Source organism: Glossina fuscipes, unplaced genomic scaffold (genome assembly GCF_014805625.2).
Source record: "Glossina fuscipes isolate IAEA_lab_2018 unplaced genomic scaffold, Yale_Gfus_2 73, whole genome shotgun sequence".
Taxonomy (NCBI): Eukaryota; Metazoa; Arthropoda; class Insecta; order Diptera; family Glossinidae; genus Glossina; species Glossina fuscipes.
The window spans coordinates 348,464-375,048 of record NW_023998436.1 but is presented as its reverse complement, the minus strand read 5'-3'; the positions used below and the strand labels follow the sequence as shown (position 1 = coordinate 375,048).

Genomic DNA, 26,585 nt, shown 5'->3' with positions numbered 1-26,585 from the left:
AAAAAAAAAAAAATATATATATATATTGCTATGAAATAGTTATTAATTAAGGCGTTTTTAAAATGCAAACACAATTGTTGTTAAAGCAATAGCAACAAAATATTTAAACGCATTTCACAGCTGAATTCAATCGAGTGGCATTTCGCAATAAATGTTTACAGGAAATTTTTCCATAATTTTTTTTTTATTTATTTTTATTTATTTTTTATTTTTTTCTTCGTTCTTTATTGCCGCAGAACGCAGAAACTTTACAAATTATATATAGAATTAAAAAGAAAAATAAAAGAAATAAGAAAATTAAAGATAACGAGAAACCAGGAACGAGAGAGAGAGAGAGAGAGAGAGGGAGAGAAAACAATTAACGAATGATTTTGGATGACCCTTAATTATGATACATTACGTGTTATAATGTACAATAAATATTATTTGTTTACGATATTTTATGTTTCTATGTCAATCGTTTCTTTTTTCTCTGTATATATATATAATCTGCTATTATTCGATATATCTTATAATGTTCACTTTAAGCTCTTAATTTCACATAGTACAAATATTATACATCAGTTTTATATATTACATATACGTATATAGTTTTATATATTACGTACGTATGTGTACGTAAGTGTATGTGTTAAGAAAATTTACATTAACTTTAAAAATATTATTAAATTATTATCTAAATTTTAATAATAATAATAACATTTAATTAATATCTATAAACAAGTATACAAGCTTTAAGCTTAAGTAACATAAGTATCGACCGTAATTGAAACAATAAATTAAAAATAAATTATATTTTTTTGTAATCATAAGTAATGTCATCATGGGGAGCGAATAGAGGCAAAGCTCAGTCTTATTACCATTTAATACACAATATGCACAGTTTATAAATATAATATTAACAAACTAAAACGATCAAGTCAATCTTTTAAACAAATTACATAATTATTATACACACAGTGGTGGCCTACGAATTTTCCGAACCATCATCCTCCCCTTATGTATTAACTCAAAATGAAGCTTTAAGAATTAATGATCGTCTCTACATAAGCCCACGAGTTTTCCGCGAGCACCACCTTCCATTTACGTGTGATTCTCTTTATATAAATAAAACACGTACTTCCCTCAACCGTCAGTATGTCCTGCCATAGCTACCAGTAGATTATACGTCAATCTGTCAGTCAGTGACTTAGTCTGTCTGCCTATCTATGTTTACGTCGGTCAATCTGCCTCTTAAATTATGTGCCAGTGAATTAATCAGACTGTCAATCTTTCTATCAGACTTTCTCTCCGCCAGTTAATCATTTAGGCAATCTAACCGTCAATTGGACTATCAGTCAGTAAATCAGTTTATCAAGTTGCCTATCGATCTATCCATTTATTAGTCATTTTTTCAGTCCCTTTGTCATCTATCTGGCTTTTTCTCCATTTATCTTTTTGACGATTTGTCCGTATTGTTCTGCTTATCAATCGTCTATCCGTACTAAGTCTATTCGCCTCTTCAGAAAAAGCAATTATGCCGAAAAGATTAACTTGGTTTTAAATTTACTTTTATAACTCTTCTCAGAATCAAATAAAAAATTCCCCGCCCGCAATTATTAAGAACCGAGAGCAATTTTTATTTTTTTCTGAAACTGTTCTCGGCATCAGGATAGGTACGGAATTACTAATCAAGATCTTTTGGTTGCTAATGCAGAGAATTGTGAAAGAAAAATTTTAAACATCAGTAAAGAATTCCGTACAGAGAGGAATAGCGAAAGGCCTGTAAAGGAAGATATGAAGATCATAAGAAAATAATAATATTTTGCTCGATTTGAGGTAAGACTTGGACGGTTCTCCTGCTATTGTGCGTAATGCCGGTTCTGTTAGAGCTGCCGTCAGACGCAAAGGGAGTCTTAGTGTAGTGAATGCTTTTCCCGCTTTAAAAAGAAAAAACCCTACGCAGTTCTTTCAATTCAATCAAAAGATTGACAATTTTTTCAGTTTTACATACTACCTGACATATTAAAAAAAATCATCTTTCGAAAACTCGACTTGGAAGTTTGGAGATGTGTTATAAATATTTCCTATGCATAAAGGATAGAGATATATTTGGTTTGCGCGGATGTATGAAACTACGAAAGGACCCGAGATAGATCCATCTTTTATTATACTGATTAATTAAGAAGTATTTTCTGAATCGATCTAAGGCTTTATGTCCGTCAGTCCGTCCACCTGTCTCAACTTTTATTATACTGATTATTTAAGAAGTATTTTCTGAATCGATCTAAGGCTTTATGCCCGTCGGTCCGTCCACCTGTGCCAACTTTTATTATACTGGTTTATTCAGAAGCATTCTCTAAATCGATCTAAACTTGTCTGTCCGTCCGCTTATTTGTCTGTCCGTGTTATTTTCTCGGATTCAATCTACAGGCCGAAAATTTTTTAAATATTTTGAAAAAATTTATTACACTGACATGTCTTGGCCCAAGCAAGAATCCAACTGAACATGGTTCGGACCACTTTTTTGATTACTTCCAATGTCCTATGTTGAAAAATCATTATATGAACAAATGTACGGTTGGATGGGACCCATCATACTCTTTCTACTTGTTGTTCAATAAATAAAAATTTGTAATTGGATTATAAAGCGAGGAATTTAATTACGATATACGCAAGTGAAAAAGGAAATCAATTATTTTCAATTCATTTTTTTCAATCAATTTATTTTTTTTAATTTTTTTTTTTTTTTTTTTTTTTTTTATAAATAAATTTATTATTTTATGTTTATAAACAAGTGTAAAATACGCTTAAGCGTTATTTAAAAATTATAATTACAAACTGAAAAACAAAAGAAAATCGAAACTGAAATAATATTAAATTTCAGATTTTTATTTTGTGTTTTTTTTTTATTTTTTTATTATAATAAAATGACAATGATCGTGAGAGAAATGTTATTAGGTTGATGTTGAACCGCTAATGTGAAACGTACATGTGCTTGGTGCGCGTTGGATTGAGGACGGGCGTAAGAGTATATGTATATCTATACAACAAGTAATTAAAAATTTACAATTTCATGTATACATTGAATATACATAAACCCTAATAAATAAAACATATAAGTCTCATTATTATTATTATTATTATTATTATTGCTTATTATTATTACTTATTATTATTATCATAAGTACTATGTTCATCACCAAATTTCAGGTTTGCAAAACACAGAAGGAAGCTTCAGAGATCCTACACAGTGTATACTCTTTTGATCGTCGTCATACTCTGAATCGATTTAAGCATGACCGTCTGTCCATCTCTCCTTCCGTCTGTACTAAACACGCAAAACCAAAGCTGTCGACTTCAATTTTAAAGAAACCCACAAGCTACAGCAGATACACCTATAAAAACGTCAACGTGTATTCTGAGGATGAGGCTATGGTGCCTGTATAAAAATAACATGAAGTCTGTACATTCTTGACTAGCATCAGATTTCTAATGCAGCTAAGTATGTCCGTCTGTTCGTCTATGCATCTGTCTGTCTACCCGATTTTCTATCATCTGTGGTAAAATTAACATATCGCCTACAAATTTGCAAAAGAATTTGAAAATTATCCAAACCTGCTTAAGGACACGCCTAAAATTCCTACACGCGTATGCAACAAAAACTGATAATAACTTTACTGTTATTATTATTATCGTTATTATTATTACTATTATTAATTCCTTTTTTTTTAATTCTTATTTTCGCTCTTGTACCCTACACTAATACCAGAGAGTATTAAATTTGTCCTGACATGTGCAGTAGGCAGTTTCTAAGGAAGTATGTAACACCCGGAAGGGCCACCTTTTATTATGTCGTAACTTCAAAATCACTTTCTGGATCGATCTTACCTTGTTCTTCCATCTGTCCATCAGTCTATCTGTCCCTCTTATTCTCTTGCCTTTAACCTAAACATTCTTTTGGTGAAATTTAATACACTGACATGTCATGGTCCATGGAAGAGAGCTATTGAAAGCGGATGGAACGTCTTTATCGACCACGTCCACTATAAGCACTTAGTTTGAAAATCGTTATATGAATAACTAGCGAATGATATAGGGTATCTAATGATGGTCGTAACACGCTAGAATGTTTTTATTTGTTTTATTACTATTATTTTTATTATTATTCATCGTATTATTATTATAATTATAATTACATTTATTAGTATATCTTATCTATAGCTATAAATATGGTACCGTACAGTCACTTGCATTATAGGATTTAGTTACTTATTAAATTATTTAATAAAATATTTTTATTTGAAGTTGGTCGAGATTTATTTTTTTTAAATTTGAAATTTATTTCTGCATTTGAGCATTTCCGTGAGCGTGTTATAGGAATCAACGATTTATTAAGTGACGTATTGCGAATTTTATACAAACCGAAAGCATTCATCCCTATTTAAAAAGGAGTCGAAATCAATTAAATAAAAATATGACCAAACAAAAGACAAAAATTTGCCAATTTTTACATTAAACAGTGCAAAGTAGTAAAACTTATAAGCAAAAAAAAAAAAAAAAAAAAGCAAAAGCCAGCGAATAATACTAAAAAGCAAAAGATGGAAAAGGAAGAGAAATTTTAATATAAAATTTTTATAATTTATGTTACATAAATAAGAGCGAAAATAACAAATGTTATTATTATTGAACGCATAAAGCAAAGGGAAAAAATTATGCGTTCACGTGAAGGTTTAGTTTATGTACATTTATGTATATCTCTATATACACATATATATACAAAAGATTTACACTTATCAGAGATGAAACGACAGCATACATTGAAATAAAATAAAAAGGAAGTCATGTTCAACTTGGACCGGATCTTTTCATATCCATCAATAATTTAGAAAGACATAAATGTTTGCTTTTATACGTTGTTTGCAGGATAGAGTGAAGATACCTTTACGTGATATATCGATTGCCTTTTGCATAGTACATATCGTATATCCTATACGTTACACATCGTAGTTCATATCTCACTTTATTTAGGCTAATTAATTATCCAGTTTGATAAGGTTTGGAGATCTTACCCAAAAGTCTTAATTAAATATTCTTTAATGTAACTATCGCTCTACCCATTTTTTGAACAGGATGTTGTCAGTATCATCAGAAAAAATTTAAATATCAGTTCGCTCTTGTAGGCAAAGTTTTGAAATGATAAAGGCGGTTTTTTCAGAGAATGGGCATTTCGTTATTCATATATATTTTTATGCGGTACAATGATATATTAAGTTTGTCGATATGTATGCAACACCCAAAAGGACCTGAGATGGACCGCATCATTTCCAAATCACTTTCTGAATCGATCTTAGCTTCTGTGTCGATCTGCCCGTCCCTTCGTATGTATGTCTTTTTTTCTAGCGTTCAATCTCTAGGTTGCAATTTCCGAGACATTTTGATCAAATTTAGTACACTGACTGATATCTTCGCCCAAGAATGAATGCTATTGAAAATGATTCGGATCCGATCGCTTTTTCGGTCACTTGTTATATAAAGTCTGTGTTTGGAAAGTCGTTGTATTGCTAAGTGCGCTAAGTGAAATGTTGCACAGTCTCTAACTATATCGTTTCAACTTGTTTATATATGAGTTTGTGAACTAGAAACAAGTTAGCAAATCTCATATAGTAATTATTAAGCATCGAGTGTTCTTACTCCAGTACGGCAAATTTTTATTTTACGTATTTTACTTTTAAGTAACTAATTGTGATAGCCTTCATGGACATGGACGTATTCTTTGGTATAATTAAAGGTATATGTATGTATGGTGTACATACAAGAGATATATTTATCTAATAAACAAAATAACACAATAGCAAGAATAATCCATATACATATACACATGTTAACAAAAAAGATTTTTTAATTTATTTATTTATTTATTTATTTATATATTTTAAGAATTATAAAGAAAACTTTAAGTATTTATATATTTATATATATATAAATAATTACATGGTGTACTTGTACATAATTATAGGTTTTATATGCAAATTAATGTATTATGTTGATACAATAAACATTTAAAAGCACGCGTTAGCGTAATTTACACTGCAATTAGTTTAGACAACAACCTTCAATTAGTTAGTGAATACCCAAGGAAAGCCTATCTTAAATAATAGGCATGAATTTAGTGCTAAAATATGCACAAACATTAGTATAGAAAATACCCCTAATAATAACGGTATTAAAATTCTTTGCTTTTGTTTTTTATCTTAAGCTATGGGATTTAAGTGAAGATTTTCAAGAGCACTTCTCCTTTTAATACTGCTTGCACACACAGCAGTAACAGTAACTTTTATTCAATATGGACAAGCGAAAAATAGAAACGGAGAGAAAAAAAGAGAGAGAGAGAGAGAGAGAGATAGCAAGATAGGTTAAGACATAGAGAGAGACAGAGAGAGAAAGACACACCTTTACATAATATACAAATTTTTGATTTATTTTGTGAAACTCGAACTCACCATTTTGTAATCATCGATTTTTGAAATTGACCTTAGGAACATGTTGACATAGACATGAGTAGGCAAATTTTCTAAAAATTTTTACATTGCAATTTATTTTGTAAAAGTAATTATTATTCATATTTTTATTCAGTTATTTTTAGATCGTGAGTACAATTTCACAACCGAGTTAGTTAGAACAGTATTTAACCACACATAACTGATAACAACAACATAATGGTTTATGGAAAAAAGAGTAAGAAAATACGTAAGGTATACATGTAGCAAAAATGTAGCAAAAATTACCCAAAAAAAAAACTTAAAAGTATTGTTATAAATCTAGAACTTACTTTCGATTGTTTTATTTAAAAAAACCCCCAAAAAAAAAAAAACTTTAGATTTATTAGGTAAAGCATGTTACGCGACATGTTTCAGCGCAAGATGTATACGTAAATATGTATATAAATTTCGATTATGGCAACCAATGTATATAAGTTTCGATTATACCAAGAGCTCAAGGTGAAGAGCAAAATAATTTTTCTTTTTATTTTCTTTTTAAATAATTTATTAATTATTTAATTATTGTATCAATCGCTCGAAAAAAACATAAATAAATATAAATATATGTGTGTACATTATATTCTTATATTCTTAAATTTTCCATCTCCATTTTTATAAGTTCTTAATTGTTGGCTTATTAATATTTTTAATTCCCGGCATGAGTGCATGGGCATAATTACCCGCATAAGTAGCCGAGTAAATAAGAATCCCCACTACTAGTTAGTGTTCACGAACTCAAATCCAACTGCCGCTGACTTTATTTGGCCCTAGCTATAGCGACTGTTTAGTCGGCCAAGGCTCAATTCAGCACACACCCATTAGGCCGCGGCCAAAATTTGTATCTCTTTGCCCATTTGTTTCCGGACGTCACCGTATTAGGCGAATAGGATGCAATTTCGCACCTAACCAAATATATTTGATTTATATCGCCGAAAATTAACAAACGCAAGTACATATTTTTTCTTTTTTAACCGCTCGGGGAATGCGTCCTAATGGTGTAACATGGTCACTCTCAGAAAGGAGAGAGAAATGATTACGAAATAAGGAGGCTGCAGAGCAATGAGTGTGTACCCAATCGATAAGTATTAAGCCTTTATCGACTGAACGTTCACCACGGTTACAACCATAGAAAAAGGTCTATCGCACTTGAGATTTGAACCTGCGGACGCTGACCTGCTAGGCGCGTTTCTTACTTACTCAGCTATTTAGGCGCACATAACTGATATGATGCGTTCAAAAAAGCATAAGAACTGGTGATTGATTTGCCAATACCGGGTCGAGTTTTAACAGTTACGAATAAGAAAAAAATCCGATAAAACCAAAGAGCCCGAAAATGAATTCTTAAAAATTTCTCTACAAACGGGATGACCTCTAAAGAATTCCATAATATTTACTGGTTTGAGAAACGAAGTTTTTCGAGTAGACGTTATTTATTCTAACACGTTCAGTTCTAATAAGTGGAATCTAATAGGATTGCGTTATCTCGACGTACCTTTAAAAGGTGAGAGTTCAGTCTGCAATTTACATGCGTGCAACTTTGATTTCATCAATGATACATTACGAGGCTTCCGATAAAACGTTAGAATCAAATCTCTACTGTCAGCGGTTAACAAGACTGGGCACTTTAAAAAAAACTTCGATCAAAATTCCTCAACATAAAGACTCATGTCGGCCACTAAGGTCAGATCGCAAACGCTTTGATGATTCGGAAAACTGCGAAAACTTGGTTGAGAAATTTTAATGCACCAAATTTTAATGCTCGAACCTTGAATTATCTAACTCACCACTAATCTTTTTAGACTAATTAAGGGATCGCTTATTATCCGCCCTAAAACATTGTTCATTAATGAGTCTATGATTTTTAAATAATCTTCTCTTTGGTGTACCAGACAGGCATTCGAAACCATGTTCATTTGCCGGCTGCTACGGCTACCAAAAGTCGTGCTCCTGGCAAAATATGATAAATCTGACCAGTATGTGCCACAGAATTCTCAATAAATGATTCATCATTTGTTCTGCTCTCTGCTTCCTTGATGGGCTAAAGTTGGTTTTAGAAGGCAACTTTATTTTCCACTGATAACCTCGGGATAAACAGAAAAGTGAAACTTATCAAAGGAAGCAAAAAATCACAAGTAATAAAGTGCCGTATGTCGTTCAGTAAAGTCATATAATAATAAAAAAAAAAAAAGATCTCCGCAAGCCTTTCATTCGACAATATTCATTTTGACTAATAATGTATGTATGACGTGCCTTCGTGCAATGAAGAGAGAAATCAATTCGTCCTTCATTGTGGCATCATTATAAGCTTGCATTGCATTCGTCTGTTATATGTGCACATATAAAGTTCAAATCATCATTAGAGAAAGGACTTTTCACGAATTTACTAAAAACATTTAACTCCAAATCCATCAATTCGACACAGGAAAACATTATATTATTTTCAGATAATACCATTGTTGTAGTTCATACTGCAAGGAAAAGTCAAAGGAAGCCGTGTTATAGGCAATATATGTATATGTCAATGGACTGGCGTAAGCGGTGAAGGACATTGGCTAACAGCTGCAAAAGATGGAGACGTGTATTTTGAAAACATCAGAAACCTAGAATAGGGCTATATTTACATATATACACTCTTATACATTGTTATGAATTTTTAACTAGACATCATGCAAATCCTTTAAATAAAATAAGAAGTTGTATAGTCGCTAACATTGCACACCGGATAGGCAAATCAAAAGAAGAACATGAATAAATTGTTTTCTTATTCCACTGAAATTTCGCACACACATTATATGTATATATATATATATTATGATGAATTGTTGCAGCAATCAAACACGTAACACTTTGATCCATTTAATACTGTCTTTCTTTTTTCTCTTGCTCTCTTTCATAGTACTTGTTTACATCGGATGTCATGAAGTACTACATAATAATTTTGTTGCCCAAATGTTGCTAGGAAAATATTCCACCTTGCATGTATAGTGCTTTTGTATTGCTTCATATTTTCGTCATGCCCTGAAACATGTTGCCTGGTCGAGATGCTTCACCGTACACAGATTCATTTTATTAAAAGCATTTATTTTTTTTTAATATGTCCTCTCGTTAATATTTATATATATATAAATATCATATATATATATATATATATATATATATGTATATATATATAAGTAATTACATATGACAATATAACAAAAGTAAAATTAGCCAATATTTGTCCGTATATATATACGTATAACCTAAAGCAAAATTTGATATATTTAATACTTAACTTTATAGTAATTAAAGAAAAACATAGAAGAAGAAATACACGCCTGCCAGGTCCTCGCACAACAACAATTTTACGATATGTATAATGAATTCGATCTTTGATAATGAAACGAAGTAATCTCGAGGAAAAAATATGTTGAAAATACATAAAAAATATATGCAATAAAGGGAAAATTATTTGTAAAAATCTTAAATGAAAAAAAAAAAAAAAAATGCGTTTTCTTTTTTTAAATTTGTGTTAAAACATATTTCAATAATTTTATGATGAATCGAAAAATTCATGCCACATATTAGAGTTGGTTTGTTTTGCATTTCTTTTGAAATTTTTCACGTATTGACGTAAATTTGTGTGTGTGTCTTAAATAAACGAAACTGAAACTAAAACAAACTTTCAAAAAAAAAAAAAAAAATAAATAAATAAATAAATAAACGATAAAAAGTGAAAATTTTCAACTTAATTAAGTTTAAATATTTTTAATTGACTTAAGGAGGAATTACGTTTAAAGCACACAAATATATAGTGTTTCCAAATTTTATTGGAATACCCTGCAAAATTGAGTTTTGTCTTTTTATCTGCTTTTTTTTTTGTTTCTTTTTTTTTTTTTAATCATATATAACAGTCACACAATATTTTATATAGAGTAACAAATAATATAATATCACATTGGTGCCGCATGGCAATACACTTACACATACGCGTGTGTATGCGTTATTTGCTGTAAAATAAAGTCAAATTTTAAAAATTTAAAAATAGTTTCATATTAAGAGTAGTAGGTACGAACAAAAAAACGAAAGAAGAAAGAAAGAAAGCTATCGCCACCACAGTCACATAGATAGATAAGTTTATAGTGTTTTCTACAAATACCTAATGAGAGAGAATAATCAATCAATATGAGACCGACGATCTTCAAAAGAATTTTTTCGAAACGCAGAGTATTCTTAAGCGATATGTACATTTACGTCTATTCCTATGGTAACTTAGAAAAAGATAAGTGAATTACGGTCAGTGTTTGCCTTAAGCAATTCGCGAAATTTTTGTGCACAGATGTATTAAAGATGATTTTCGTGTCCTCCGGTTGATCGGTTTTCTGCTTTTTTTTTTTTATGACCAATCATTCTTTAATCGTGAAACGCGGTAACGGTCAGAAAGAAAATGAAGTGATGAAAGGAAAAGATGTTGGGAAGTGGCCGCGGCAAAGTAGGTCTGTGTGCCGTATTACCACCTGAACACTCATTGCTGCTACGACCAAAGTAAACTCTACCGCATATAGGTGTGAAGCCGTGAATACTAACTTGTTAGTCGGGATTCTTCACTACTGACTTATGCATGCCAATGATAACTACTCTCGATAAAATCAAGATTTTCCATCGAACTATGATGTAACATCTGCAGAGATCATAACCAACCAATAGATTGATCGAGCAAATAACCAGCATGACAATTTTACTAATCGAATTCTACCTAATCATTTATCGCTCGAGCATTTCTACTCCAGTCGTTGGTCATAACGAGAAGTTAATGTTCCAGAACAAAAGCAATCGCAAAACGTTATGCTTAAAACTGATCTGATGAAGAGATGAAGCTGACGTAAAAGAAGGGCACCTAAAGCAAAAGATGGATATCACGCGAGATAGGTTATGATCTCTATTAGACAAAATTCTTTCGAAAAAGGTGGCTAAAGCCCGATAAAAAAGGTGGCTACGTCAAGTACGAATCATATTTGTCCCAGGTCAAATAAACTTTCCATTAGAAGCTAAAGATATGGTTGAGCACGATCACCTTTGTATTTTATGAAAACAACTTTAGATCGATCGTATGAATTTTAGTCGGTACCACAAAGTTTCTTTAACAATATGAAGCCTATAACGCTTTTTAGTCGGTTCTAAAAAGTTCCTTTTATAGATAATATAAACCATATACCGCTTGTGGTATAAGGATAGCTTAAGTTCGTACAGAATTACGCAACACTCAGAAGAATTTAGGGTAGACCCATCTTTTATTACGTATTGTCTGTCCGCCTGCCCATCTTGTTTTCTTGTATTCATTCTATAGGACGCAATTTCTAATGAAAGTTGGTATGTTGGGGTGTTGCGTTTCAAGGACGAACATTATCGAAAGTGACTCTGATCGGCCTAGTTTTTCGACCACTTCATATATAAAGTCTTATTTATTTGATAGACTTTATATGAATAACTTTAGAGTAGATGGCCGTGGAGCACCATAGTGTTTTAAGTTTTCGTTTTTTTAATCTTAATCTGTTTTCTTTTTTAATGACGAATCATTCGGTGAATGTCACCTAAACAGCTGTAATGGTTATTGTTGAGGAAGAAGGGGAGATAAAGAGAGAACGAAAAACAAAGAACAGCCGCAAGCCGTGAAGGAGTGTGCATGTATTAAGACTTGAACCCGGATAGGTCGACTTTATACCCGCATGACTTGGCTATGCGGTAACTCAATTGCTGCGTTTCATTGCACATTTCTCCAGGCAATCTCTCATTCGAAGTGTCACATGCTCATAAAAGAACAATTTCCCAAGATATCTTTACAATTCGTTTGACTGATTTTTTATCGGAAGAGTTCTCATTAATTTTATGAAAAATGACGCTTAGCGCCACATTTCTCTGCTGAGTCTGCTGAACTTAACGTGTCCATACTTTGTTACGCTCCTTGCAAGGAAACTTGCTACGGAACAATTATCCTTTTCGGCACTCACCTGGCATCTTTGCTCACAGATTCTAAGATTTTTCCTGGGCTAGATTAAGCCAACACAACTGCAGTACTTTCGTTGTAATGCTTTGCCATTTCATTTAACCTATCGACTATTAGGCCATTTCTATCTTCCCTCTTACAATTTGATAAGGAGATAAAAATGCACTCTACCAAACAGCAAGTCCCTAGTCGTAAGGCCTAAGTTGGTGACTCGATTTATTTTATTACAACATAAAGCTTTCTTACTTACTTAAAATATATATTTTTTAAGATTTTTGAAAAATATCACATTGAGACGAAGAAAAAAATTTAATAAATAATCAGTTATATATAGTAAGAATTTCGATTATATATGAAAAAGATAAGAGAATAAATGTAAATAAGAGTTTTATATAGCATTCGCTTACACGTAATAGATATAGAATGAAGTATAAGTGTGAGAGAGAAAAACAGAAAATCTAAATCGGGAACCTAAAAAGAGAATACTATCAAGTTAACATATGTAGATAGCTGAAGATAGAGAGTGAACTTTATTTATGTACAATGAAAATCATCGGTTTTGTTCATTTAATAAATTGTACGACAAAGACAAATGCCAGTCTCTTCACTTGCGAGCGAATAGTGTCGTCGTTAAGATTTGGCCAAATTTTTAAGAAATAAAAGAAATACTTGTTGACAATAAAAAACAAGGGCCTATTGCAAGGACAACTAATTGTTACCTCTTTAACAATTTTATCATAATTGAAATGACTTCGCATTTTCATAAAGAGTGGTATATAGAGCAGTAGAGCGAGACAGACAAAGAGAGAGAGAGAGAGAGAGAGAGCAGAGAGAGAGAGAGAGAGAGAGAGTGATAGAGAGAGTGGGAGAGCGAGAGAGAGGAAGAGAAAGAGAGAGAGAGAGAGAGAGACAGAGAATGAGTGAGTGGAAGAGCAAAGGAGAAGAAGAGATAAAGATATACAGTAAGAGAGAAAGAGAGATATCATGGTATACGGTATGTGATAAATAAACGTTATCATCGTAAGGACGATAGATACATTCATACATCCAACGCGCACTTACCATGGTAACATCATCGATTTTTGAAATACTTCTTACGAATATGTTGACGCGTACAACAGCTGGACCATCTGTACATACAACAATATATATGTATATAACATATACGTATTTATGTATATATATTTACCCATATGTACGTATATATATATATATATATATAAATGTATGTATGTATATGTTACATACATTCATATATGTATTCATACATCCATATATACATACAGATATGTATATAAACATATGCATACTATTATAAATATATATATATATATATATACATGTATGTATACAAGTACTTACATTTATATGCATATATTCTGTATACATATGCACATATATACATATATATATATAGTATATATGCGTATGCTTATATGCGTAACGCATTTATATATATATCATTATTTTTTTCGCATAATTTCTTTTCATTTCTTTTCTTAACTTAACTAAAGAGCTACAAAAAATCATTTCTTTTAACAATAATAAAAATGTATGTATATAAGTGTATATCACTTGATTGATGAAAAACTTGTTCTTTTTCATTAATTCGCTTTCATACACATTTTTAAAAATTTTATATACTTAAATTTATAATTTAAAATATTTATTCGTATAACGTACACTACACATACATTTTAAATCTCCGATCAATATCTGTTTATATTGCAATATTTATGTGTTGCAAAAATTAGTTCGAAAAACTAAATTGAAATGAATTAAAATTACAATAAACAAATGGAAGTTAAAAAAAAAAGAAAAAATTCTTTATCATTTATATTGCAACCAGACATAGCAAGGGTGTGAAAATAATTTCATATTTTTAATTATTTATTTATTTTTTTTTTTTTTTCTATTCTTTAAATGAATTAAATAACAAATGTTGAACTAATGCAGAAACACACTAAGTAAGAATGAAAAGAAATAATGATATTATTTTTAAATAAATGACTTTAGATTCAACTCTTTTCTCTAAGCCGTCTTTCTCTTGTAAAAAAAGAAAAAAAAGGCTAATAGCGAGAAATTAGACGAAAAATAAATTTGAAAAATGTTTCTTCTTTCTTTTTTTTTTGAAAATTAAGAATTTCTTTTGTATAATAATAGAAATTTCCCTATGTAATTTTTATTAAATAAAATTCTATTTAAAATTCTTTACGAAAAAAAAAAAAAAACATACAACCATATCGCAGCTGGCTACGCCCAAAAGTCGTATACGTCATAGAATTTGTTAGACAAAAAAAATAAATACATCCATGTTGTAGAGCGTCACGCCCACAATTTACATAAGTCATAGAATCTGTTATCAAAAAAAAAAGGATAAGTTGTACAGAAGTTGTTCGGAAGTCGTATACGTTATAAAACGTGTTACCCCAAAAAAATATATATATAGATACATAAGCAAATCGAATCTGTAGAGTGTCGCGCCCGAAGTCACACAAGTCATAAAACGTGTTATCCAAATAATGCTTGGTGGCCCATCATCTGAAGAAAATTTAAAAGAAGTCTAAAATTGTCAATGATTGTAAACTTTAACATTGGTCGATTGCAGTTAACTTTACAACTAGCACAGTCAGCTATGTTAGACTTGTTAGACTGCAAAATGTCTGCAACGCATTGAAACACGGTCATCGATGATGCCATATATGTGTGTCATACTGAAAACTTACTGAGTGATGTGTACTACCACAGTTACGTCACTCTAAAACCGTCTGATAAGCACACTGCTCGTGCAGGGAACATCTGATCGTATGCGAACAAAAAAACCTTACTAGGAACAACGCTACCAACTATTTCCTTGAGGTAATATATTTCTAATAGGATAGTGTTCTTATACTCATCCCCGAAGAATGAGGGGTAAATTAAATTTGTGAAAACATTTGCAACGCCCCGAATGAAGACTCAGAGATCCCACAAAGTCCACATATTCTTGATCAGGATCAAATTCCGTCCGTCTGTCCATCTCTCCGACTGGATGGTGTCTGTGGTACTATCTAAATTTTATAAACCGTTCGTAAAGAAGCGGACATCGCCTAAGAATTTTTCAAAAGAGATTGAATGTGGCCCAAATAGATCAAACAATACGCCTACATCACACGTCACGTTTGCTTCCGTGTCAATGTAAATTTCCGTAAATTTCCATAAAATAGGAAAATAGAAAACATCAGCCTCGCCTTCCGAATATTATTATTTATGTCTTTCTTTTTTTCAATTTTTTTTATATATTCTTTTATAGGTCGAATTTAATTTTCTTAATTGTTTACTTTTTCACATTTGTTTTTTTTTTTTAGATATTAGAAAGAAGTCCTGGGCATAAAAGAGGAAGTAATTTCACTTTCAAAAGAACTACTTCCTGTAAGCGGAAGATGGGGTACAATTGAAAACATTTGTAAAACATTTAAAACATAACGTAATGTTTTTTCCTATAATTTTCAGGAAAGGGGGTTTTCAACTTACTTATAAGAAGTTGGAAGCAATCGTAAAACATTTACATAAAGAGTTTATTAAACGAATTTTATTTACTCGACAAATCTGTATATGCATAAAGAAAGGCAATATATAAAAAGGTGTCGAAATCTCTTGAAAGTGCTAGCTGAAAGCACAGTCTCTGATAAAACATGCTACAACGAATGATTAAAGAGGTTTGAAATAAGTGATTTCAAGTTTTCTGATAAGCCTCACACTTTTTTCTTTTTAATATGGCCAATCATTCAAGAGACAATAAGTTGACAGGGGAGGAGAAGAAGATAGGGAACTGTCCGCAGCCTAGTGTGAGTGGGTTATGCCTTTATCGACAGATATTCCACTGTAGTTGTCATTAACAAAAACTTTACTGCATTGAGATTTGAATCCGCGAACACAAATTAGGTAGATAGCGACTCCTACCTTTGCGGATAAATCATCTATCTATGCGAAGCGAAAGCATTTTTTGGGAACAACAGCGATTGGGGAAAGTCGTGATTCAGCGCATTACGCAAATAAGTGCTGTCGACTTTTCTGAAAGAGATAGTGGCTGTGTTGTGCCTTTACCAACTGAGCACTCATTGTGAAGCCCCAGAAGCAATCTTACAGCTTTGCCTTGATAGCGTGAACGACCCAATTCGGGAGTTTACTATTGGCTGTGGTTACTTCCAAAATCGCGGGAGCATTAAATATTTGAGGTGTTAAATAGGCCTCGCCCTAGCCAAGGGGAAGGACATGTCATATACAAGCTTCTGTCCTGAAACTGCAAGGCAACCTTGCTGCCTATGAGGCACTGAATGACGCTTCTTCACTCCGTGGGCCAATGTGCGCCGTGAGCTTTCAAGGCAAAGGTTTGCCTACGTAAAGCTCCTATAACACCTATAATTGCGAAGAGAAAATTCTACCCCACTGAGCCGCGCATTTGAACCCGCGAACACAGACTTGGTAGATAGCAATTCCTCCCTATGCGGGCGAATCATCTTTGGTCGACGACGATGCATTCAAGATCATGGTGGAACGAAATCATTTTTTGACAACAACAACAATTGCGGAAAGGTTTGCTTCAGCTCAACAAACTAGGATTTTGTTTTATTCCAAAAAAGGGACCTATTATTAATGTTATCACGTAAAGAACTTTAAATACTTTTTCTCTTTATTTTGTTTTTGTTTTCTTCATACAAAAATTTTGCAATTAAAAAGGTATTTCAACTTTTCGTTCAGTATATGCAAAAGAAAGAAGGAAACAATGAATTTAAACGTTAGCTAAGCAAATATATCAGTAATAAATTAATTGAGAAAAGAAAACAAGAACGGAAAACATAACAAACAAATCTGTATTTTTAAGAAGAAAAAAAACACTAAAAGAACACAAAATGGGAAGAAACTGTAAATTTATATTATTTCTCTAAAAAAACAAAAAAAAAAACGCGCTAAAGTTAATTTAATGAATCTAGGCGGTAAAGATATTAATGTGTGGGAGTATGTGTGTTTGGGCTTTTTTTTTGTGAACAAAGATACATTGAAGGTTACAAACGGATGTTATGATGAAATTTCTTTTCTTTTTTTTTTCGTATAAATGAATTAATTTTATCGGTTATTATTATTATTATCTCTTCTAACAGAGAGAGAGAGAGAGAGAGAGAGAGAGTGTGTGTGTGTGTGTGTGTATGTGAGAGCGAGAGAGAGAGATCAACACATATATGATATGCATAGTAAAGATGGTGTATAATTTGTGCTTATATGTAAGCAAATGTAATTGAGAATAACTGCTGGATAGGGAATGCTCTACATATTATATACATATACATTTGAAGAGAAAATGTTAAGCGCTGAGGGAACTTACCATTTTAATGTCACTAATCGTCATGATACTGCGTACAAAAAGATTGATTCTGACTATAGCGGGACCATCTGTGTATGTAGTTGTAATGTATTCGGTTTGTGTCACAATTTATTTTTTTTTTTTTTCATTTTTTTCATTTTTTTTTTTTTAATAAATATACATTAAATGCTTATTGAAATTTTCTAAAATGAACTGAAATTTTTTTTCTGCTATGAATATATGAAAGGTAATGAGGATATATGATGACGAAAGGAACTTTACTGCTCTATATATATATATGTATATATATATGAATATATATTAAAATGCATAAGAATTTGAAGGCAATTTACGTATGTATTTACTACAAATAGAGTGAATAAACATTTAGTATTAATTAAATGAAGAGTTCAGTAAAATCCATTTCCAACACAAATGGATGGTTTAGTGGGATTTTTGATAAATTTGTTTTGTTTTGTTGTTTGCTTTAAATTAACTAATTTAATTATATGAATTAAATAAATTAAATATTATTAATATAATTAAATTTATCGTTTGTTTTTTTTGTTTATTATTTTCCTATAATTTTATAGTTAACTAAATTCGTAATAATTTTAACCAATGTGTACAAAATTTGTGCTTTTCTTTCGAATTTTCAATCATATTTGATAATACAAATAAACTTATAATTTATATGAAATTTTATATAATCGAAATAAAAACAACAACAAAATAAATAAATCATTAAATAAACGAATCAGTTAATCAGTTTTTATTCACAAGCAAAATAATAAAAAAAATTTTTAAATACAGTGGAACGTCGCTTAAAGAGCCGCGCTTTGTAGCCATAAGCATTGGGCAAGCGAATAAATCAACGGTTCGCTTAAGGCTTCCTCTATAATTTCGCTTAATGATTCGTAGGCGTATGGTTTTTATTTGAAATTCGCTTGATGCTTAAATTAACTTTAGATTAAAGGTTAAATTAAAGTTACGGGTAATCTTTCAAATTCCCTGCCTGCTTTCTCCCTAATTTCGCTTGGTGATCCGCATGCGTTTTCACATGAAATGAAAATGAAGTGAAGTCCATTCAAATCTATCCTTAAGCTTTCGCTAAATGTTCCGTTTATAGGTTGGTTTCAAAATACACTTTTCTTTTTTTCATCATCTCCCTCAAAAGCTCATCCAAGATTGCCTTTAAAGCTACACTTATCATTCGCTTACATTTCCTGCTAAAGTTTCGCTTGATGTTCTATCCATGGTGTCGCTTAAAATTCGCTAAATTCTTCATTTTTACATTCGAGTAAACTTTCATTTAAAGTTTCATGTAATGTTTCGCCTATTGTTCCTGCTGTGAATTAAACGATAACATGACTGCTAGCAGGCTGCACTGTTAATGCAACTGTTCGCGGCGCATTTGCTTACACAAAATATCGGCTGCTTTCGGCTCATACAAACACAATGCAATATATCAACAACAATCTCCACATAGCCTAAGTAAGTTTAAAGTAGTTATAAGTTGTCTCTTTCTCGCTTATATACATTTTGGTATCATTTTGTTAATGTTGAAGATATTATGCGAATGTTTATTAAAAAATAATTCAAATTCACGAGTCATTAAATATGAAGAAATAATAATAATAAAAAAAAATTAAACAAAAAGGACTACTTAACGACTATGCAACTTTAGACTTTACCCGCTGACTTCCACTTAACGAGTAATGCTTGTTTCCTCGGTTTCGCTATCACGTCGCTTTGTCCGTTTTACTCTTCGGCTAGCCATCTACTCTTTACATTCGCATATATGCGTGTTGTACTAATTGCTTTAGCAAGCACAAACATGTATCATTAGTCATGGATTTTTCGATCACCTCAACTTTATTACGCTTACTGCCACCTTATTACATATTCTTGGAATGTTCTTATTGCCTTTTCCAACCGCCTTATGAATTCTTGCATAGAAGTATTATTATAAATTTATGAAAATTGCCGCCACGAAGTTTCCATTTATTGTTCCACTTCAGAACTCTTTTAACCCTGCACTAAGTGTTCACTTCAATTTTCGGTTAAAGTCCCGTTTACTGTTTCGCTTAGTGTTCCGCTATTCACACTATGCTTGATATAAGGTTTACTTAAGCTTCCCTCCAAAGTTCGCTTAAAAATTCACTTGAGACTTCACTTAAAACATTTCGCTTAAAGTTCTCTTTACAGTTTTACCAAATGTTTAGCTTAGTAATCCGTTTTCGATTTCGTTTAAAACTCTTAACATTCTACTTTACAGCTAGCCGTACTTTTTAGGTCTGGCTATCTCACGACTTGCGCGACAATCACCTCTTAGAACTTTCGATTATGGAGATCTAGTTTCTGTCTCTTTCAACAACACCGCTACAAAAATTTGTTTTAATTTGTTTTAAGAAAATCAATCCCGCCTTAGAGGACATATTCATGTCATCTAATGAAGAATAAAGGCACGGGGGAGAGGCCTTACTAGAAGACATTTGAGCTCTTTTTAGGGAAATCTTACACCAGAAAGTGCTTTTTTTTTGGATTAGAGGGAAACCTTCCCAAAAGTTAAACTCCTTTTGTTCTCGTAATTCTTGCTTGGCAGATCAGCAACTTTAGCGAGACTTTAGAACGCAAAGCTTTGATATCCCTCTAATATCATCGTAAAGCATTGATCTCCGCCACAAATACTTCTGGAGGAGGGTTTGGTTTTATGTAGTTGATGCTGACAAGTTCCCCTTACTTAAAGAGTACGATAAGCTGTAGACATATATATATGTAGCAATATAATATATATTATATTGCTTAGCGTATCTTTGCTTCTCATCAATAACAGATATAAATACATGTTTTCACCTGGAACTAATGTTGATCTCTAAAGAAGAAATGCAAACTCGTCACTTTTAAGTCTTATAGCTCTTGTACGCTAAGCACATACTAGCCCCTGTGGTACTTACTAACTTAGACCAATCTTTTATTATACCAATCAATATGGAATTTCTTTCTTAATTGATTTAAGTTTGCCCGTCCGTCTGTCGTTCTGTTTTACTTTCTTGTATTCAATTTACAAGATCCACCTATTATTATACAGATCGGTTCAACAACACTAGATGAATTGCGATGAGCACCTATTATTATACAGATCGGTTCAATATCGTTGTCTGAATCGCGTTGAGCTCATCGGTTTGTCCGTTTGTTGTTTGTTACTTGTTCAACCGCTTCCCACATAACGCCTTGCTTTGAAAGGTCATTAATGGTGGTTAGTTAATGGCGGAGGTTTGAAAGAAAAAACGGAAAGTGTTATCGTATCTTACGTTAGTCTAGAGAAGGAAATTGTTTTTTGCGCTCCTTATACGAGGTTCCACTATATAAGTAATGTTGAAATGAGAAATTGAAAATAAAAATCATAAATTTTTTTTTTTTTTTTCTTATACCAATTAGAATTTAATGCTTATAAACTTCATAGAAGATATATATATGTGTACATTTATTTATATATAAAAATGATTCTTACCCGTTCCATTGATGCCGGATGGTCGAATACGGGCATCGTATTTGCCTGCACCTAAAATTTGATCTAAGACTTTTTTCTCCTTTTCTCGGAAATTTATTTTGGCATTATTAGCTCTGAAATTATGATATGTACGAACGCATAATATTGCATAAGTAAAAATTAATTCAATTTTTAAATTTCTTCAATGTTTTTTTTTTTTTTTGGTTTCGTTTTTTTTTTTTTTTTTTTTTAAAAAATTAAATATATTTTAAGATGGGTTTTTTTTTTTTTTTTTTTTTTGGCATAAGTTAACAAAAAAAAAAAAGAGACGAATTTCAAATAATATAATTCGATGGTTATAGGTACACGTATGTTATGCTAATATACAATAACATGTACATAGTTTAATTTGTTCATTTCGATATTATACAGCCGCACTTATCATAAATTTTGAAAGAGCAAATCTTCGATATTTTAGCAAAGATATGCTCTTTCTTCTTATTTATTTTTTTTTTTTTTCAATTTCAATTATCACAATATGCAATAATTCCAAAATGTCTTGTCCGACAAAAATTAAAAAACCATTTATTAAAAATCATGTATTAAAGTTAAATTAAAATATATAAAAGGCATTCATTCTTTAATTTATTTGATCTGTACAAAAGGATTAATTTTTTTTGGTTAATTTTTGTACTTACAGAGACGCACTGCATAAACTGGCAAAATAGAATAAAGCCCAAAAGTAATGACCGGTGCCCATGTTTTGGCTGCGAATGTTTGTCGTGTTTTTATATTTTGGATTGCAGTTGATGATTGGCGCTTCTGAAATAGAAAGGTGAAAGCATATAAAATCTAAAACTTATAATCGCTTTAGGGCGAGTACTTAATACGCCAGGAGCTTCTTTTGTTTATTTTTTTTTTGACTAAAGACTTATTGAGCCTATTATAAATACATAGCTAAAAGTTGTAGCTTATTGCTTATTGTGTTCGAACTATGCCTCGTTATATCTTTTATTCAGACTCTTTTTTTGTATCGATTTAATCATACCTGTCCGTCGGTCAATGTAATGTACATCCATGTAGTTGTTCAATCTATAGGTGCCAATGTTAAAAAAGATTTTTGGTTAAAATAAGTATCCTTATGTGTTTCGGTTCTTGAATAAACTCTGTTAACAATGGACGAGATTGGATTATTTCCTCCCACATAACACCTTTCTTGGACAAGGACGTTATATAAAAAAAATTGCATATTCAAAAATTGTTGAGTAGTAGCATGTCAGGCTTTCTAAGTTATTGCGTCGGAGGGGATAATTTTTTGAACTGACTCCTCTATAAACTTCCGCAGGAAATATAAGCATTTATATAGCAAAATAGTGTAACTCTTCATATCTTACATCGAACATTAGTCCAAAATTATAGTTTGATACAAAAATCAACTATATCAAATTTGGATCATTTAGGTCAACAGAGCCCGGACGAGGCTTCTAATAAAAAGTAAACTTTTATATAATAAAAATTTCTTTTATTTTTAATAATTTATCATAAAAATGTAGCTGATGTTGCATGGGTCTCTTTTTCGGGCTCCATCCCGTATAAAGGCACTCAAGGAAACGAAGCTTCTCTATGGCAATAAAGTTCAATTTTTAGTAAGCTCTGACAAAAACAGAAATTATATGGTATGTACTCTTAAAGTGTTTGATAACAAGAATAATTTTGCTATTTTTAGATCAAGTCATCTTCGCGCCCTCCTCCATCTAAGACGGCTTTCATTAAAACTATGCCCATAGAATAGAATAAGAGCAAATGTCAGCATTTCATCACCAAACAAAATAGAGTGCTGTGTTAGATGAAATGGTGCGGTGTATCTATTTGTTGGTATTGCCAGATTTTAATATTCTTCCTGATCTGTGGACAACAAAACTATTTATATATATATATATATATATACGTTAAGTTTTTATCTTTTATGACAACTTTTCATGAGCTTGAGATAACGAAAAGTCTTTTTAAAATTATATCTTAGCTTAGAGCCAGCTTTTTCCCCCAATTATGCGGATTGCCAAACTTGGAAAAATGATAGGCAGGCTAAGTTATGGAGGACATTGTTAAGTCAACTCAAGGTCTTGCTTTTCGCTAAAGTTAGTATACCTTGCAAGAATTTAAATAAAAATTGTTCGCCGGCTACCGGGTTACTTGCCAATGCCTTTTGTTTGATTGGATTCTTACTCAAATAAGTTTTGTCTTTTACCGATTGCTGGAGGAAGAAAAGGCTAAGTTCAGCTTTTCTTAAACTTTATAAATGCAAAGATTTGTTGCAGATTTTCAATTGTGTCATTAAGGTAAGAAGCTTGCTTATCGTTATAATTATATAATGTTCATGCGTCTTTTTATGTTCAAACGTTAACACTGTCATCTTGTTAACTTGCATATAAGCGTTTTTTCTCATATGGAATAGAGCTTTTCAGGCTCTTTTTACAATCTTGATTCCGTACCAGTATATCAACATTGGTACTATTTTATCCCTTTTATTATAAGATCAATTACCAGCGGGAAGCCGCGTATGGACGTAATACGATGACTGTCGGAGAGAAGTGCGAAAAGAGAGAGGGAGGCAGAGAAGTGTGTGTGTGTGCTTAATCAGTCACAATGGTTACGATCAAAATAAACGCCAACGCATTAAGACTTGAACCCGCAAACATAGACTTTGTAGAAGTGATTTTTTCCTATTCGGCTATTAAACTTGTAAACCTCCAACATTCCCTTAGTATGTTGTTCCTCAGTTAAGAATTTTACACGGATGGACTTAAAAATCTATTGCGATTTGCTCGACGTATTTCCCCACCGAAGCTTACAATAATTTTGTAACTTATATGCAATTACGATAATCTGATTTAGGATTCAAAAGCAAAAGCAAGCCACTATCTTCCATTTCAACGTCTACTGTAAATTTGCCTCCGCCATACTTGTTTCCTTCTCGTCTAAAGTCAGTTCACTAAGTTCTTTACCTACACTACATTACGGCCCACACTACGGGGCTAACTTATGTTAAACTTACCATGTTTCACATAAATTAACTCTAAAATGCTTAAAGTAAACGTAGGATCACCTAATTTCAGATAAGCCGTAAAACCAGCCAGAAAACAGTCGGTCCCAACTTGTGGTATTTTGAAATGACTTCGATTTAATTTACCTCACACCTTTGATCAAAAGCAAAACTTCGACTTGAAGGAGAAACAAAGCAAGAGTGCATTAATTTAGCAACAAAACAGATTAAAGATTAAAAGAACAAAATGCAAAAGCAAAAAAATAAAAAAAAAGTTGAGAAGTTAAGTTCGTTAGAAAGTGTACAGAAAGAGTTTGCAAATCAATGTCTTAGGGGAAATGTACCCTTTTCTTTGCCTTAGTTGATAAGAATTATTAGTGAAATAAAATAGCAATCATTTTCACTTCGTTGAAATTTACGTTTTTTCTTTTCCATTTTTATTTTTCTTTTTTTTTTTTTTTGTGTGCTATTGTTATAAAAGAGAATTTTCTTATCCATATCAAAATTGCCCTATATATATATATATGTATATATATTTATATATATACATGTATATATTTGTATATCTGAATTGTAAAAAGAAATTAATTCACTCTCGAGACATTAAGGCATTACCGCCCAAATTGAAATAACCTTCACCTCCTTTGGAAATCTTGCGTACTCACACGTAACGCAATAGGGCCAGCATTAACAAACGGATATGTATGATTTCTTTTTTCTTCTTTTTTTCTTTTTTTCTTTTTTTTTCTATGTTGATGCTTAAATAGAAAATGTACACACACGCACATGTCTGCATAAAACTGTAATTGTGCTTATGTATATGCTTCGTTTTTTTACACTCTTCGCTCTCTCCCTCAAAGTTCACAATTCTCTCTTATATCGTTTATTTCGAAGCATCTCTCAAACTGAAAAACAAATACTCAACGAAAAAAAAAAAAGCGGTCAAAAAGTACACTATTATAAATTTCCGACGAAATAGAATGCGCACATAAGTATACAAACATATAAACACATATACATACACACACGCGTGCACACACATGACATACGCAGTTACGGTTATGTCTAATGCACATAACCATAAACAAATGTAGAAAATATTTTTTTTTATTTATTTATTTTTTATTATTTTTTTTTTTTGTATATTTTTCCACTCTTTCTCACAGTTTCTCCATATGTTGTTGGTGTTGATGGTGAGGGAGGAATGCGAATACATTATGGCATTAAAAATTTAAACGAGTGCAATTTGTTTGACTGTAAAAGGTCGATTCTGTTTAAGGCTAACCACAAAATGCACACATACACACACATGCACAAACACACTTTTGCATGAAATGTATATATGAATATATGAAAATATATATATATATATATGCATGTATATTCACTCACATATATTTTCCTTTGGAGCAAAAAGTATTTTGTAAACGCATAACAACGAAAACAACAACCACGAAGTGTGCATTTAAGATGGACGTTATGACATTAAGGGAACAGTGATTTCGCCAAAAAAATAAATAAATAAAACGCTCATAACTGAATTTATTAGCTTACTAGAGGCTCTGACACTGCCTCAAAAATGTGAAAAAGCATTAGAAGTCACAAGTTATTCACTTCCTTATCAGCTTTTCACTCCAAAGCGAAAACAACTATATATGTTCATCTTTAAAATTTCGATAAGAGAAACGGATAATATCGCGTAATTTTTCTAAATTTATTTTAAAACAATCACAAATATTATATTTAATTGTGTCTAAAGGGCTTTGTTCTCATCATCTTCCATTCGCGTTCATTCACTGACTTTTTCCGACACAAAATTGAATTCAACAACATGCAATGTTTTTACCGGCGATGTCTTAATATTTGCAACCAGTGGAATGTTTACCACAGACAGGAAAGTTAAAGAGAGCAACAGAGGAACAAAAGCATAGACGAAAAGGCGGAATGCAACGCGGAGGGACAGGCAAACAAAACTATACCGAAAAAGCCGAACAAAATTATAATGGCGATCCAAGGACATATACAGTATCGACGAACAGAGAGTGAGACGAACGGAAGCACAGTGGGACAAACGAGCAATGACACGGAGAGACAAACAAGCAAACACATAAGGGAAGAGGCAAATGGAGAAAAAGACGGACATACGAAAAGAGAGAAAGAAGAGTAGAGAAACTGAATGACAAATGGAAAAAGAAACAGACGAA

General features: G+C 31.8%; 1 protein-coding gene across 25 annotated transcripts in view; it reads right to left on the bottom strand.

Moving 5' to 3' along the window:
• Positions 1–26,585, bottom strand: part of LOC119638128 (glutamate-gated chloride channel) — a 104,070-nt gene that overhangs the window by 31,677 nt on the left and 45,808 nt on the right. For 17 of the 25 annotated variants that reach the window (XM_038034759.1, XM_038034760.1, XM_038034761.1 and 14 more), the window contains 3 exons: positions 22,037–22,160; positions 21,360–21,472; positions 17,867–17,934 (listed from right to left, as the gene is read on the bottom strand). In XM_038034759.1, the coding sequence (XP_037890687.1) occupies positions 17,867–17,934; positions 21,360–21,472; positions 22,037–22,098 (243 nt within the window). In that variant the 5' untranslated portion in view covers positions 22,099–22,160. Of the gene's footprint in view, positions 1–13,566; positions 13,635–17,866; positions 17,935–21,359; positions 21,473–22,036; positions 22,161–26,585 lie in introns of all 25 variants that reach the window. The other 8 variants (XM_038034764.1, XM_038034767.1, XM_038034772.1 and 5 more) reach the window with 1 other exon arrangement.